The sequence below is a fragment of the Saccostrea echinata genome, unplaced genomic scaffold, assembly GCF_033153115.1.
Source record: "Saccostrea echinata isolate AGI-Se365-2 ecotype Australia unplaced genomic scaffold, CSIRO_AGI_Sech_v1 ptg000016l, whole genome shotgun sequence".
NCBI lineage: Eukaryota > Metazoa > Mollusca > Bivalvia > Ostreida > Ostreidae > Saccostrea > Saccostrea echinata.
Window position 1 is genome coordinate 25,951,584 of NW_026889765.1, and position 17,716 is coordinate 25,969,299.

At 32.3% G+C, this 17,716-nt stretch overlaps 1 protein-coding gene across 1 annotated transcript; it reads right to left on the reverse strand.

Moving 5' to 3' along the window:
• Nucleotides 1-272: 272 nt before the first annotated feature.
• On the reverse strand, nt 273-16,671 carry LOC133188602 (uncharacterized). The gene is made up of 6 exons (XM_061324091.1): nt 16,548-16,671; nt 9,507-9,577; nt 6,569-6,762; nt 3,506-3,624; nt 2,891-2,997; nt 273-629 (listed from the first exon to the last, which is right to left on the reverse strand). The coding sequence occupies exons 1-6, from the start codon at nt 16,573-16,575 to the stop codon at nt 627-629; spliced, it is 522 nt and encodes a 173-aa protein (XP_061180075.1). The 5' UTR covers nt 16,576-16,671; the 3' UTR covers nt 273-626.
• Between the last annotated feature and the right edge of the window lie 1,045 nt (nt 16,672-17,716).

Here is a 17,716-nt window from a genome sequence, read left to right on the forward strand (position 1 = left end):
GCCAAATCAATTTCAGCCTAAGGTCATATAAAGCAATTTTTCAAATACATATGAGCTTCCAATACTTCTCCACTAAAAGTTAGTCTGCCCAGTACTGCACAGACAGTTACACATGCTGAGATGGGCAAGGTAATGTCTATACAATAATCTTATACGTAGGTGTATCATAAGTTCATACATTGTAACTAGTTTTGTATTTTAAGAGAAACAGCAAAATGTATGACTCAAACACATAAATATATGACTAAAAAATTTCAAAAAAAAAACAACTATGTATTTTAAAAATTTTATTGTATAATCATATACATTATATTGCAGCTTTGACATAAGCCAACAAACATGCGTTAATTAAGAACAGTCCCATTTAATGTATCACAGTTGTATATCTTTAGTCTCACAATATCATATTTTACTGTGTCAACAAATAAATAAAGGCCTGAAAACCCGTACCCGATTACCATGAGACTAGGAGTGATGTCACAATGGGACACAAGCAGAATCAAATAATGCTCAGGTCCAAAGTTTGAAGAATTCCAATAAAATTTTCCACATATTTGAAGAAAGTCCTGAATGTCACCTTTTTTGGATGTTTCTGATCCTTTTAAATGATTTAATTTTTGACTTGTTCACTGAAAGAAAAATTAAAATATTAGAATAAGTAAACATCAAGCAAAATGAGACAGTTGTAGTTAGGTCCAGTATCAACTGCTGTTCATGATCATACATCTTGGGGGTGGTGGATGAATGAATCAACAAGGATTATGAGTAACCTAAAAGATTTTGTCAATTAACTGATATTAGAAATAGCTTTTATTGAAAAATCAAGGACTTTCCTCACTAGAATTGTAATTTTCCCAAGCTAGACTTTCTACCAATGTATATGACAGTAAACACATGAGTCAGTGAGGCCAATGTAAAAAATACTGTATACATTCCCCCCTTTTCACCTGCAAGCAATTCTGCCCCTTCTTAAATTTACCAAGTCACAATTCTGTTTAAGAAATTATACTGTGTTTTTTTTTAATTTGCCCCGTTTTAAATTCGCCCACCTGTGAGTAAGGCGAAAGGGGTGAAAATAAAACCGGGGCGAAAATTTCCCTGTATACAGTACCTTTCCCTCAATGAGGCCTGACCAATTAAATCCTGCCAAATGAAATTCTTTTTTTTAAGAAACATATTTAAATACTTTTTATTAACTTCATGAAATTTAATTTTCAATCAGGATTTTTTTTTCTACTATGGTTTTCAAGCATTTGCTAGAAAAAATTGCGAGAAAAAAAATGTGGACACACTAGCTTTTTTTAAGAAAGAAAAGTCATATTTTTAAACAATGGCATCCTAACAACCCTATACGTCTGTAACTTATTAGAATCCTCTAACTTCTGCATTTAATGAATTAAACATCTCTCGAACTAATTAAGAGTGTTTCTGTAGTATATATAGAACACGTCCTGTTTAAAGCTTAGGTATACATTTACTCTTGATTAATCAGAGCTTATACCCAACCTAACATTTCAGTTCTCATTAACGCAAGAATCTGCGTCCTAGATGCAGCAAAATTACTTGGGACGCAAGGTTCTTAAAAATGATGCGTCCGCGGACTCATGATCGGACGCGTCCTCATTAGCGAGAAAATTCGGGTGATTTCGAAAACGGGGAATTTTGATGTTAGGATTTGTCAAAGAAATATTTAATCGAAATCTTCCTGTAACTATCATAAAGTTTATCCAAAAAACAACTTTTGTTGTACTTATTTCTCTTTTTTTTAAAACAGGGATTGATCATAAAATATTTCATGTTTATTAGTCCATAGTCATAATAGTGTCACATGCCAAACTCCGACAGCTGTAAACACACTGCAGCTTTTTTTTTAAAAAACACTTTTGAATCTTGAGTGTTATCTACATGTAGAAACCACTGCTTGTATACACAATGCGGCTTGATTATCTCGTGAATTTCACCCAGACCGACAGGATTAGTTACGCCTCATTGCACATGACACCTGTGAGTGTGATTGTATACAGGCAACTTTTGGGTACTAGTTGATTATGCAACAGTTAATTTTAGCTTTATAAACACCAAGTTAATTTTTATGGCAATTGATTACGCGTGTATTTTAGAATATGGCTTGAATGCATTACCAGTTTATATACTTGAATATGTTAATATTGCGTAAGCAAACTGATAAAATGATAAAGATTTTTACTGATGTTTGGATGGAAGAATACTGTAATAATTTAATTGGGACTCAACATAATTTTTCTGGGACGCATCAAATTTAGCTGGGACGCAACCTTCTCAGAAATCTTGAGTCCTGGGACTCAAGTTACAAAAATCGTAGTGAGAACCCTGTTATAACTTGATACTAAAAAAATCTCAATACATTTTACTTTACGTATTTCAGAATTTTTTAAATGCGTTCAATAACCTCGGAAATTGTAGATGTATGGTCTTAAATCTTCAAAAATATTTTTAATACATCTTGTTAGAGTTCTCTCCTTAATAAGGAAGAGGCAGTTTGCCTGTGCAAGTACTGGAAGCATTTAGTAGGTTTGAAAAATATAAGTGGGTGTCAATCTGAAAATCTGAGAATCCTGTCCTTTTGTAAATTATTGATTTCAATAAATGAAAAGGGTGTGAGATATTTCACAATTTCACTTGAACATCTGTTGAGAATTTACTGTTTAATTTTATTTTTACATTCCGTTTGCATTATATTTTAAAATTGTTCACTTTTGTACTTTTGTTATTTATAAAGGTAATTTCAGAATATATTTCTGAAATTTTTTTTTACCTATTTACCTATCCAACTTTGGAATTAAGGGTCAGGTTAAGAGAAACAAAGATATTTATAATGATGGACTAATTAAAAACGTTTTTCTTTTCTTACATATTTTTCTGCTCTAATTCCATCCTTAAAGAACAGCATGTAGGGGGTGATTCCGTCCTCTCGGTAGTCCAGTAGAGCTACATGTCCATCAGGGTTCTGGCTTTCACCTGCAATAACACAATCACAGAATTGTTGTCAACAGTCATGGATACAACCTTAGTCCAATATGGATTTTTTTAACTAATTTCCTCCTCATATTACACAGATAAGTATGTGTTTCTTACATACAACAAACATTTGTGAAATCAGGTAAAGATGTCAACACTCATCTTTCCTTTGTTTAACAAACATTTTCCTACATTTCTGTACAAAAAACACACCAGCAACCTCTCTAATCATGACAGGTCTCTGGTGTTATTTTAGTCTTTTATTTTCCACCGATTGCGACCACTATCCTAGAAAGGGTAATGGCTATTAGATGGTGGTTATAAGGTTTACGAATATGGTACTGAGTCATTTTAATCCAAATTGTTTCCACTGTGGTAAGTTTATAAATGGGCTTGAAGGATTTGCAAGGAACTTAATGACCCACTTCTTTACTTACTGACTTTTAATGACAATGCTAATATTTTTTTTCTCTCATGAAACATCTTTATTTAAATCTTTAATACTTGCCAAGAAAAAATTCAAAGTTTTTAAAGTTTCCTAGAATCTCTTTGACACTGGTCTGTGCTTTCTTGGCAAATGCATCAGCTGCTTCAGGTCCATCTTTTTCTGTTATTTTGGCCTTAATCCTGCAGAGAAAATAATAGTGCTTAAATGCTGTAATAGACTGAAAAAAAATCACAAGCAATTCTTAACCCCTGGATACCTTACTAGATGACAATAACCCAAATATCATTTATTATCTAACAGGTTTTAAATTAATAGTTGCAACAATTGAGCCATTTTGTAAACACAGTAAGTAGGGATGAAACAATAAGCTTCCTTCACAATATGATATGTACAGTACTGTATAATTTTTCATGGTTCAGTTATTTTCAATACATTTTGATAGAAGGAAACAATTTCAAATTTGCTTCAAGTCTTGTTTCACTAAATCAGTAACTAATCCACATGAAAATTTTAAAGAAGAAATTTATTAGAAAGAATTCCCTTTTAAAGATTATTCTACAAACTATTTTCCTCGAAAATCACGTTTTTAATTTTAAATCATGCTGTGAGGCATGTTTTTACGAATGCCAAACCTGACTTACGATCCTGACTGAAAAATGTACCAAACTGATGGAAATTTTGTACTTTGTATCAAACTGACAAAAATAAAACTAATAAGTACTTCAGGATTGAGACTCATGACATCAGAGCAGTGGTGATTAACATCTATGATCAAAATATGCATATTGAGAAAATGAAACATTGAACTGCTGATACAATAAAAATAGTGATGAAACGATTGTCGCCGACAATCGATTGTCGATCAATTGGAGCTCTTCGATGCTACTAATCGATTATGAAACAAAAGTCGCCGACATCGCAAACAAAAATATTAAGGGTTAATTTAGGTTTAAACTTCAAATTTTATTACCAAAAAATCATTTGCAGACATTTTAAAAGTTATCCTGAATGTTTAAAGCGTAAAAACCTTCTTTATTTCACTTCAACAGTTGTTGTTGACAATATTTTTACCGCCATCATTGAATGTAAGGTCAGACTAATAACAGGAAATGGCCAGCATTATGCGGTTCTACTAAAATCAGAAATACACAAACAGTACAGAAGTTCTATTAACTTAACTATTTTAAAAAACAATTTTATAAGTCCAAATGAAATCAGACAAAGTTATTCCAAGAAAATAAATAATAAAAGGTGTGACTAATATCAGTAATGTTCCCATTTGTATACATGTATTTATTTCTTTTTTTAATGAAGCATCATACAGAAATTTAACTCTTATTTTCAATTTTACTGAGAGAAAATAAAGAATAAGAATACTTTGTCATTAAACAATTTTACTGAAAAAAATATTTTGTTTATTTATATATATATTACTGACTTTATTTACTTATTAAACTTTGAATACAAGAAGGCTATAAATATTGTTTTTTGTGATTATGCTTTAAAATGTTAAGGAATCTCTTATTTTATTTGAAAGGTTAAAAAACCCGATTATAGCCAATTATCAATCGATTATGTGCTTCCGATTACAACCGATTATCGATTATGATTTTTCTCCGATTATTCAACACTAATCAAAAATATCAATTTTCTAGAAAGAATTTTAAATGGATGATTTTAATAGCATGTCAACTTTGTGATATCAAAAAGTTTTGAGACATGATAAAAATCCTTGAAGTTCCATAAATGTATCTTTTTTTTCTTTTTGCAGCAATTCACAAACATCTGAAGTTAATAAAGTTTAGTTAAAAATCAGGGAGTCCCTAACCAATTTTGTAACGGTGATTTTCAAAATATTTATCAATGTGTTATATAAATTCAAATCAAAAGTCTGAAAGGCTTCAATGGCGTCGAACATGAAAAACAATTTCAAAAGATCTTTTTGAATTTGAAGATAGCAAAAGGTCAATTGTGTGATTCAGGAAACCTAACAAATTTTTTAAAAATTTTAAACAAAATGTCAACGATTATAGTCTGGGGCCTTATATTATGATCCAAATAGAGCAGGGTTCAAATTGACCAGACACCGTTGGACATGTTCATACTGAATATCAAACTCATCTCTTTCCACTCAGTTGAAGAACTATGAAGAATTTATACATTATTTTATAAAATTTATATATTATTTTCCTAATTGCCAATGTCTAAGCACTATTTAAGTAATTGCATCTAAACTACAACCATAACTCTGCTCTGTTAGGATTACAATCGAGTTATGATCAGGTGTGGTATACGGTATACTGGGAAATGGAGGAAATGGATAAATACAGCAATACAGGTCAATAACTTCAATTTTTATTATAAAATTGGTAATTAGATTGTAAAAATAAGTTAAGATTTTGAAAAATAAGTTAAGATTTTGAAATTCAATCTTTTTAGTCTTCCAGTATTCGTTTTATGTAATTTTGTGAATGTTTTACTGCCTGTTGGGTTGTTTATGTTACAAGGTTATCGTTCCGAAACGTTATTCAATGTCACTCAACGCACCCTTTCTGTAGAAATTCATCTGCAACAACTATCATGTTTTTCTTCTGTGAAAATAAACACTATCTTTGTTTTGTAACCTAATTAATTGTAGATACTGTAAACCAACTTTTATTCGCGTGTGAGAAATATTTGCGAGTTTCGCGACCCACTTTAACTCGCGAATATTTATCGCCGCGAACCATTTATTTTGCTTTGTATTTGTAGAGAATATTTCCCCAGTCGCGAAAATTAATCGTCGCGGATTGATTTCAAACCGACGAATCGTGAATAAAAGTTGACGCAAATAATAGTTGGTTTACAGTATAATTGATGCAGCTTTATTTTCAAGCTATTATCAATAGTGAGCATTTTCAAAGAAATTGATTTATAGTTATTACCATTTTCTTTTGCGGATGCATCGACTGACACATTCGGTTACCTAAATTCTGATGGCGATCTTGATCACGCTTTTGCTAGATGACGTTCAAGCTCTAGAGCCTGACACCATAAAAATACCATACCCACTACCCACCCTGAAGCACCAGAAAAATTATTTAATTTAAAGATGGTCTAATTCTTCTCTCCAGCAAAACTTACGCCTTCATATAATCTTTAATATACTGTTGGTAACTTTTCTTGTCAAACTGTGTTGGTTGTAATTTACTGCCCAGTACAATGTTACACCCTGACTCAGTGTTTGCGGAGTCATCTACACCTTCGTCGTCTCCACCCTCAGCTGATGGGTTAGCTCCGATGTTGATGTCCCCTGCCCCTTTGCTGACTGTGACAATCTAAAATGAACACGGATATAATCAGTACAGGTGTAACAATAAACAAATATACCGGTATATTGTAATGCACAAAAGAATTGTACTGTACTGTCGAAACAAAAAAATGTATACCTGTGTATCACAACATATAAAATTTTAAGAAATTTATGCTTTTTTTTTTAGATTTACTTAAAATCAAAGTGATTTTATTATTATTTTAGTTGTTTTTATTTTGTTCCTACAGTCAGGGGGGAGACTGAAATCCGTCATTTCTGAAAAATGATGGATAATCGTCATATTTACTAACTACGTATTTTCGTCATTTTTGTCAATATGACTTATTTTTGTCATATTTTCTTTTTCAACTTAATTCTTCTATCCTGGTTACATAAAAGCGAAATTTGAATTCACCGCTGAAAGAAGAGTGTTTACGCAAGTTTCATTTCATCTGGGTCACTAATTACTGCCGACAACGTGCGTTAGAACATCAACATGGAAAGTGAAAGTTATTATTTAGCGGTAAAATGTCGAATTTTGGTAGAACTAATTCGCCATTTTTACATGGCTTTTAAACCTATAAAAACATATAGTACACCGTCTGGAAGAATACGTACTTGTAGAGAAAAGTCTCGACAAAAAGTTAAAGCCATAAAAAAGTAGTGCGCCCCGTAAAACAAGCAAGATATTTCAGTGCGCCCAGACCCTCCATTTTGAAAAAAAAAGGCATATCGTCATTTTCGTCTTCTTTCCTATTTAATGCAAATAAATTGACAAATAACTCTTCCACTCTTATTTTTGCTTGGGAAAGGATGTATTCACTATTACAAAAGAATTGACCTATAGGAGAGAACAATTTCCCGGAAAAAGTTACATTTAAAAATCAATCTTTATTTGTTGTTTTCTACCGTATATATGTCTAAATTTTTCATATTTATATTTTACAACTAAAATTTATTATTTACAACTTTACAATAAATCTCCAAAGTTGGCCGAAACACCATTTTGTCCGTTAAAGCGTTGATTTTTGCATGAATTTTGGCCTAGAAGTCCTTCAGGGCAGGCCTGCCCCTAAATAAAATTGTGATATTTTAATAGGTTGGGATGTAAGGAATAATTTAAGATAGGATATTTTTAGGGGCACCCCTGCCCTCGGGTCGAAATTCACAAAAAACCTATAAAAAATAAGGAAACCTGATTTTGACAATCTGCTTCAAATTTATACCAATCAATCTTATAGTTAGAATAGCTCAGTTAATATATGCGCTGACTATTATGTCGTGGATATTATCTTTTTAAAGTCGGGGGTTCGAATCCACCTGGTGCCACACTTTTATAGTTTTAAATTTTCGCGTTTTCAAAGACTATTTTAAATTTTTATAGGCTTGTTTATTTTTCTTCAATTATCTATCCTTTATGCATTCCCATTATTGATATACGAAACACTAGAGAGAGAGCTCAAATCGTAACAATCCAATGTACAGTTGTCAGTCAGGCGGCAACACTTTCTCCGAGGACAAGAATAATTCACTCTGTGTTACTCGATACAGGTATTCTTGGCAGCATTGAGCTGCGATGAATTTCAATTGTATATATATGCCTAAGAATTTAATCGCATTCCTTCTATTCTGTCTGTGCTACCAGTGCTTGTCTGGGTTACATGTAGTATGTTACGTATTGCTTGAATTATTTGAGCTTAATATATTTAGAATAACATACATGTACTTTTGTTTTCAGTCAATGTTCTAAGATCTTAAGTTTTGAAACAGTTTGGCTACATATATATCAGTAACTGTACTCCCTTGGATTTCATTTAGGCCTATATATAATTTGCACACATTAATGGCATGTTTTATTATATCCACGGAATAGTGTTGTAAAATAAATATCCTATTCATAAAGAATAGAATTCCAAAGAGAGTAGACATTACCATTATGTACAATGAGAAGTGAAGAAAAATATCAATTATTACATTTGAAGATAATTTAACAAACTCAGAATATCAATGAAAGTGTTCCTATTAACTCTACTCACTGAAATAAAGATTTATGAAAAACAAATCGTTACATGTATTCAGCCTCAAGTCATTAACCGGAACGGAAATCGACAAGCTTTTTGTAGAGAAAAAAACCAAGCCCGGCCCTATAGGTCAGATCCCTATTTATATAGAAGTGAACCTTTGTACTGTCGACATAACCAGTATTGTAGTCAACTGTATTAGAGAAATGAAGTTTGTTTACGATGTTTTTTGTCCTTTTTTCGGTTGGTGGATCTAACATTTTTCAAAGAGAGGTAACTCGGTATTCTAGAAACACTCTAAATTTTTATGACTGTTTTTCGTCATTTTCTTAAAAATGACGAGTATAAGTCATAATAAAAATTTTATTTTATGACTAAAAATCGTCATTTTAAAAATGACAGATTTCAGTATCACCCCTGACTGTCCTAGCTTACTAAATGTTATATAATGTATTTTATGAACTGAAGAAATAATTTACCATAACACTGTGATAAAGAATTTCCCATTTCAATATCATGAATATAGAAGCACACACAATACATACATACATGTATATGAATTATGAAAGGTGAAATATAACTTTACATATTGTGCTACAGCGAGTCCCAGTGTGTCATGATAAACCACGAGTTATCACAATGGCATGGAAAAAAAATATTTGTTTGCAAAATTTACACAATATCATACACTATATCAATTTATATCCTTGTCACTAGAAATTACTATTTTTTACAGGTACCAACTTACTTTTCCCTCAACCTCATAGAAAAAGTCATCTTTTATCTTGTAGTCATAGGCATCTGTGAAGAGCTCATCTCCTACAAAAACATTACTTATATTACAGATTATTGTTGCCAATTACAATGAGACTGTAGTTTTACCGAGTTCAGTAAAAGTTATACTGGGATCTCTGTAGCATAATTTCTTTTTTTATTATACACATACAATACTGTAAATCACTTTAATTATATGTGCCAATACGTTATTTTGGCGTAATTATATGAGAGTGTCTGCTTGCAAAAATTTTATTCTCATGTATATTTCTAATGTATTCGTGAAATATTTTTTCTTGCTTATAAATACTATATTGCTACCTCACGAAAAATACAGTGTCGCAAAAATTGAGTGATCTACAGTAATTAACAGAACACTGAACAGTGTATCTCTTCAACTTTTCTAAACTTGTTTAGGGGACTAGAATTTTTTTAAAAGACACTTGCCCATGGACAATTACTGACTTGGAATCCACTTTCTCCCCTTAAAAAGACCTTAAAAACCTAGGCCCCGTGGCAGGATAAAGAATCCTCACTGCTCAATGGCCCTGTGTGCCGAGTAAAGGTCTAAATTTGAAGCCCTTCATCGGTAAATGGTGGCGTCTCTATACAAGTGAAAAATTCTCGAACTGGACGTAAATCAACATACAATCAATCAATCAATACATCCACTGCCACGCCTCAAGTTTGGTCAAGTTTAAAATATCAAACATGACAGCAAATATTAATATTTTATTCTAGGATGACATCATCTTAAGACTTTGCGAAGAAAAGGGTTTTTTAAACTGTGAGGCATAGGAATTATTACAGAATTTTCTCAAACTGAAAAATTTGTGATAGATCTCTTGAAATAGGGGAACAGTAATTTCACATTTAAGAAGGTTTTTATGTACTTGTTGTAATTTGTATCCATTTTCCTTATTATTTTGTTCTACAGGTACAAAAAAAGTAATCTAATTTAAAGGTACATGATATTTTAGTCAAAGTTTGCAGAATATTTCATTTTTTGGGGGGTTAAAGTTCTTATATTTTTAAATAAATCATTTTCTGGACATTGAATAATCACCCAGTTTATGTGAAGGGAAAAATTACGTAGTATTGTTAGTATGAAATTCTAGCACAGAAAAGTTGTTTTAAATTTTTTTTATTTTATAGACACAAAATTTTCAAAAAAAAACCTCAGTCTGTCTACATGGTCTAACGTCCTTATACCACAAATCTGTAAGAGTAAAAATAGTTTTCAAAATGGCTTTATTGGGTAAATTTCGTAATTGTTAGTGACAGAAATGCTTAAAAAAACATGGTACTTTTTGTTGGCCTGAGGCATGCAAGAGGCAAGAAAATTGGGTAAAAAATGCTAATTGTTGATTTCGGGGGGGGGGGGGTTCCCCCCTAGGCCCCCTACCAAGGCTCTGTCCTGGACCTCGCTTAGATTGGTTTCCCGCTATTTCCAATTTATTTCCTTATGCAGAAAATCTCATTGAAAACACTGCAGGGTTTTTTTTTAATCTAGCTGGGCTAGTACATTTTAGAGGGCATGTGCCCTTTGGGTCATTGTTTTTTAAACGCATAACAAAATTCATTCACGGTTGGGCTAGTTAACTTGACAGCGTTGTCAGTCCCAAGTTCTGTCATATCTTGTTTTGTTAAGTTGTACTACTAAGTATCACAACATAAACAACAAAATCATGAAAATAGTAACATTATTATTGTGCTTCTGGGCCCGTCTTTCTAAAATCTACTGGCCCAATGGGACAGTGAAAGTACTGAGCTGACCTGTAAAAATTTAAGGCCATAGCCTGAGTGACCAGTGAAAAAAAATTATTATTTCTAGCCTTGGGTCATAATTTGAGAAATCTTGAACCTACACTACCTGAGGATATTTCTATATAAATATGACTAATAATGACTTAGCTGTTCTTGAGAAGAAGATTTTCAAAGATATTTCCAAAGTATTATTATGGTAAACTCCTACCCCCTGTTGTGGCCCTGCACTACCCCCAGGGGTCTTGATAGGAACACACTTGAATCTACACTACCTGAGGATACTTCTATATAATATGACTAATCATGGCTTTGCTGTTCTTGAGAAGATTTTTGAAGATATTTCCTATATATTCCTATGTAAAACTTCGACCCCCTCTAGTGGCCCCACCCTACCCTGCGGGGTTATGATATGAACAAACTTGAATCTATAGTATGTAATGAAGCTTTCATCTTTTCTTGCCCAGTGGTTCTTGAGAAGAAGATTTTTAAAAGATGCCACCAAATTTTTTATGAGTTCTTAATAGGGCTGCGCAATAATATCGATATTCCGGTATTAAATATTGCAATTTGTTAACCAAAAATATCATATTGCACTACGTTTTTTCCAGTACTGATATACTGGCAAAATGCTCAGATTCTGGGTTCCTAAAGTAAAATATGAAATTTAAAATGTCAACAATGTTTTCAATCATGCCAAAAAGTAAGGTTGCTGTTGAATTGTTGCTTTCTGTTGCAAAACTGGAGTGAAATCAATAAGATTTTTTTTTGGCTAAGCTTACTTATACAGTGCCCACTGTCCAATCCGACAACTGTGCAATCCGGCACACTGGACTTTCCGACCTCATAATTTATTCCCAAAAATTTCTTTAAATTTTATATAGAACAAAACACTGTATATTCCGACCACTGTACATTCCGAATTCCGGCGCTTTTTTGTCATCAAGACTAGATAATAACATTATGATTTCACCTGGGTAATCCGACAAAATTACACGGGTGTTCCGTAATTAGCCGCAGGCCAGGTGACATCAATGTCCCGTTTGGCCACAAGATTGGTCTACTTAGAGAGTAGTTAATTACATGTAAGTTTGAAAGTGTTTATGTAAGCGTTAAATGATCAGTTTTTAAATTAAAAAAGATAGGCAATGAGTTCTCTTTGTTGTTATCAGTTTTATTCTCGCATTTAAGAAATAGCATCCACGCGACAGAAAATAAAAAGAGTACATGATATTTTGATTACATTAAGAATTTTAGCTTGAAATTAAAATCAAACATGCAGTCAGTCCTTCATAAAGCCATGTCCCGAAAAAAAAAGAGTACGGCGAACGTAACATGTAGACAATACACAAGTTGAATGTTCATCTTGTCTAAAAGAAAAAGTTTCACTTTAGGGTTAATATACACTGAATTAAGCAAGGCTGTGCACATAAAGGATTTGCTGGAAGCAAAAATACCGCTTTAAGTTGCCCATTCAATTTTAAAATATTACGATTGTTTGATAAAAATCACAATGTTTTAGAATTACGTCCGGTTTGTATATATATACACTGACTTACGCAAGGCTGTGCACATAAAGGATTTGCCAGAAGCAAAAATACCGCTTTAAGTTGCCCATTCAATTTTAAAATATTACGATTGTTTGATAAAAATCACAATGTTTAAGAGTTACGTCCGGTTTGTATGAAAAGTCGCGTGACGGTATTAATAGCACAGTCTATGTTGAGAGGTAAGCAGTGGAGAAAATTCGGAGAGAAATGTAGCGTAGAAAAAAAATAATACCTCTGTGTAAAGAAGGTACATGTAAACAAAATATTTACTTAACCATCTACTGCTTTAGTAAAATGCTAAAAATTAGATTGCAACATCTCGAAGCGATCAGCAATTCTATCTGTTTTGTCCATTAAAAAAACAAACATCGTATATTACTACTGAGTTTACTAATGCTCAAAGGAATGCTAATTAACAAAGGTATATTTTATACAACAAAGAAAGACAAAATTATGCAAACATTTTGACAATTAAATACACGTGTACTCTAAACCTAATGAAAAATGGTTTTTGAAGTCATTTGACACCAATCATAACGCGCAGAAATATTCAACACTGGGTAATCCGACACACTGTCTAATCCGACATTGATTTTATTTCCCGCAGCATGTCGGATAAGACAGGTTTCACTGTAATAGTGATAGATACTCTGCTTATAAATGGATGTAAATAAAAATAATAGTGACAGATACTCTGCTTAGGCGTAACAAAAAAATATGTTTGTTTACGGTTACCCGACCGACCCTATATTTAATCGCCGACCCAAATTTTTTTTTCGTCGTAAAAATCCAGAAGTCACTCACCGGTCAGTTAAACTTTTACATGCATCTTAATCGGTCAACGGTTTGAAATCGAAAGTACTAGAAATAGACTATTTCTAGTACTTTCGATTAAATTATCATAATTTTTTCCCCAGGCCGTTTTTACATGGCGATACCGCCATGCATTCAAGATCTCTCGCCATGCATCAAACATTGCCGCTATGCTTCCCGCTATACATGAATTATTAATGGTATACATTTTTTTTTAAGAAGATGATTTACTTTGAATGTTATCAGTTATTAATCTATTAATAAAACAATTCAGATCACTAGAATCCTACAAACATGTTGCGTACCTGTGGTGAACTCGATGCAAATCATGGTACAGGGTATGATGCAATAGCTGTCAATTTATGTTTATTGCAATTTACTGGTATGTTATTTAATATTAAGTTTTTATTTCATTAAAATATTTATAACCATGAAAAATTAATTAATTGCTGTAAGATAGTATACACCATGAAAGTAATACACTTGTTATATTGCACATGTGGGTTTTTCCAACATTTCCAGGTCATTCTATAAATAGCATTTATGTTCCGACATCAAAAAGGATTCATTAGTTAAAACATAATTCTTAAACCATATTTAGCATAAATATATGCTTAAAATAAACATGTCCTATAAACATTATCATTGTTTATTTACTCTATGAACTATGGGCTAGTACTTCAGTCAAGCGCACATGCTTTTATACACAATGACCTACATTCAACAGCTTACGTTGAAAAACAAACATGTTGTCATCAGTGCTACAAAGTGTGCACCCTTTTTTGTTTAAAGATGGCTGTAAAAGTAGGGACAGCCAAAAATGAAGTAAATTTAAAAAAGGGGGTCACTATAGGGCCTATTCAGTTTGTAGACAACAAGAATAAAACAGCACATAAAAAGACAGTGGCTAATTAGAGGACAATAAAAATACCCACACGGTGACACCCCCCCCCCCCCCACCCCAAAGATGATTAGATCTATTTTTATAAAAAAAGAAATCAATTTTTATTTTTTTAAAGTTAAATTGACAATTTATTTAAAATGTATTTATCATTTAAATTCAAAAAAAAATATGTAAATGAATACTGGTATTGCATTTGTAATTTTCACTTATATATAGATTCAGATACATGTACAAGTAACTCAACTAAGACATGCTGCACGTCATCAATTCAGCAAAATTCCCCCCATGCATTAAATTTTGTCTGGGGAAAATGCTAAATTGATTAGTCAGTGCAACATGGAATTAAAGAAGAAATACAAAACAGTTTTACCACTGTGTGGTAGCTGTAAGGCAGTTGACAAGAAAGATATTGTCTATCGCCCCTATGGCAAGCCCAAACAAAAGTAAAGCATCACACAATAGTAAAACTGTTTTGTATTTCAACCAATTCATGTGAATTTGTAAATAAAAAAATTCAATAAAATAAAAAAAAAAATCCTACCTACCGACCCTATTTTTTTTTCAGCATGTAACAGTAAACAAACATATTTTTTTGTTTGGCCTTATAAATGGATGTAAATAAAATAAGGAAAGCGCATTTTAACTGTTATTGATAATATTGTAATACATATTGCAATACGGTTTAAAATATTGCAATATCTCGCAATACGAAATTCGGAGCCCATACTCAGCCCTAGTTCTTAATTATCTAACCTTGAAAGAGGGTGTGGCACTTCCTGTGAACTTAAATCCCCTTTACCCAAGGATGCTTTGTTGCAAGTTTGGTTGAAATTGGCTCAGTGGTTCTTGAGGAGAAGTGACTACAGACGGATGCAGGACACTCTTTGATCAAAAAAGCTCACTTGAGCCCGATTTTTTGCTGCTATCGTGGATAAAAATATTTCACATTTTGAACTTTGAAAGTTGGTAAAATAATGCTTTCTGTTGGTAAAGAACACTTTCTGTAATTTTTCACTAGAAACATTTAATTCAAAATACATATCTTGAAGTGAATGAAAACATGGAATTCCATACAACTGGTTTCGAAATCCCCATGAAAAAAGAAATGAAAGACTGTGGACAGGAATGTATTTGAGATTATCATAAGAAATGATATTTTTTTAACAAGTGAACAGTTAATAGTGGGCCCCAAGATATCAATGTGGGCTAGTAACTTTAAAGTTGGGGGCCCACACGTCTTGTAAGTTTAAAATGTTATTTGCAACCCTGTTGTTTGTCACTGAACTAACTATTGTTAAAATAGACTGATGATTTTGATTTGGTAACAAGTTAAATCCTTTATGTAAATTCGGTTGTAACTTTGAGACAGTTTTTGATTTGCTTGCCCAATGGGCTAACACAGCATTATTTTTTGATTTGCCCTTACTCTAATGAAGATTGGTAGCCCCGCATGTCTGGTCATGGTAACAACACACCGCTGATTAAAGTTACAAACTTTAAAATGGGATAGGCTGATACTAGCAGTATGACTGATGTAGATACATATTATGTAAATATCAAATAACTTGTCTCTGAGTTATCAAGAAAGAGATACTTTTTTTAATTGGACTCTCATTAGTAACTTTGATAAGCTACTGCATAATTGAATAATCTTTGTCCGTCAATCCTACTTGCTCAAAATATTACGAGTTTATGACTCATTTACAGACAAAATCGGTTCGTTTTCTCGACATTCCATATCGTTAATTAAAGTCTCATCTAACGAACAATCGAAATAATAACGTGGTTTAACTGTAAAAAATTACATAAAGAATAAAAGTTAACATCCCATAACTATGGAACAGAAAATATGTGGAGTTTTGACAGTTGAAATTTTTCTTCGCAACCGGTAAATCATTTTAAGCTGATTTGCTTTGTAATTACGGTATGGGGATAACATATAGATTCTTAATGGACAAAATAGTAAATGGCAAGAATTTTCTACCTGTGATCAAGTCCTGGAATACAATCATTTTGGCGATGATCTACGATTTTTTGGCCACAAGTAAACAAATCTTGTGTACTCGCCAAGGAGGACCGGAAGAAAGGACAGATTTCATATCAACTCGATCGTAAATTGATTCGTATCTTTCTGTCGTGAAATATTGCTCCATTACGTACGGCATAGATACAGTGTAAATAAAATTTTGTATATTATTATAAACTTTGCTGATCTGAGGGAAAGATAGAGAGAGAGGGTATCTTTGCAGTTTAACATTAATGAATTTATTGTTTGTGTCTCTCAACTAGGCGGATCCGGGGAAGGAGATGTTCCATGCAAAAAAAACAAAACAAAAACAAAAACAAAAAAAAAAAGCGAGAGAGAGAGAGAAATTAAGAAATACATATTATATATATTCTCATCAACTTACGAGGGATCCATGTTTCCTAATGTAGAATGGGGGTGCTACAACGCAAAATGTAATAAACTGGGATTAATACTTTTCGTTATTACATTATGCGTCGAAATCAACGCAATAACGCAAAATGTAATAACATACTTTTTAGGATTGTTACATTTTGCGTTATTACATTTAACGTCGAGATTAACTCAGAATGTAATAATGTATTAATTTTTTATTATTCAATTTCAAGATACCATTAATTTTAAGGTAATGTTACGGAAGTTAAATGCTTGATCAAGCCTTATTAATTAAATAAAGCTGAATTTAACCAATTTTTTGTTTCTGTTGTTCAGTAAAGAACGCTAAAGTATGATTCATGAAGTCTTGTATTAATCCGAATTTAAATTAATTTTTCGGGAAAAATATCGTTACGGAAGTTAATTCCCAGCAATAAAAGTTAAAATTCTCTTCAATAGTTAAAATCAAAGTTTGGTTTAGGATATTAAACAAAAGTATGAAGGATTTCGCTCTCAAAATAATAAAAAAAAAATTATACCTTTATTGCAAAAACTTTCCTGAATTACCGTTACGGAAGTTAAATTTTTAAGAGAGACAACTGTTTCTGTCCAATTCATTTTGTTATGTCGAAAATGTAATCGTCTAAAATAGCTGCCTCTCAACTAGAATCGATGATATAAGGTTCCGTGGCCACTTTCAGATAAGTTTCAGTTCTTTTTGAAATCTGCATTCTATGCGTGAAATCTAAAAC

Coding starts and splice junctions, on each gene's coding strand:
- LOC133188602 (XM_061324091.1), bottom strand. CDS start 16,575: ATGATTGTATTCCAGGACTTGATCACAG. Junction 9,578..16,547: donor ATTCCAGGACTTGATCACAG/GTAGAAAATTCT, acceptor ATGTTTTTGTAG/GAGATGAGCTCTTCACAGAT. Junction 2,998..3,505: donor AAACTTTGAATTTTTTCTTG/GCAAGTATTAAA, acceptor GTGTTATTGCAG/GTGAAAGCCAGAACCCTGAT.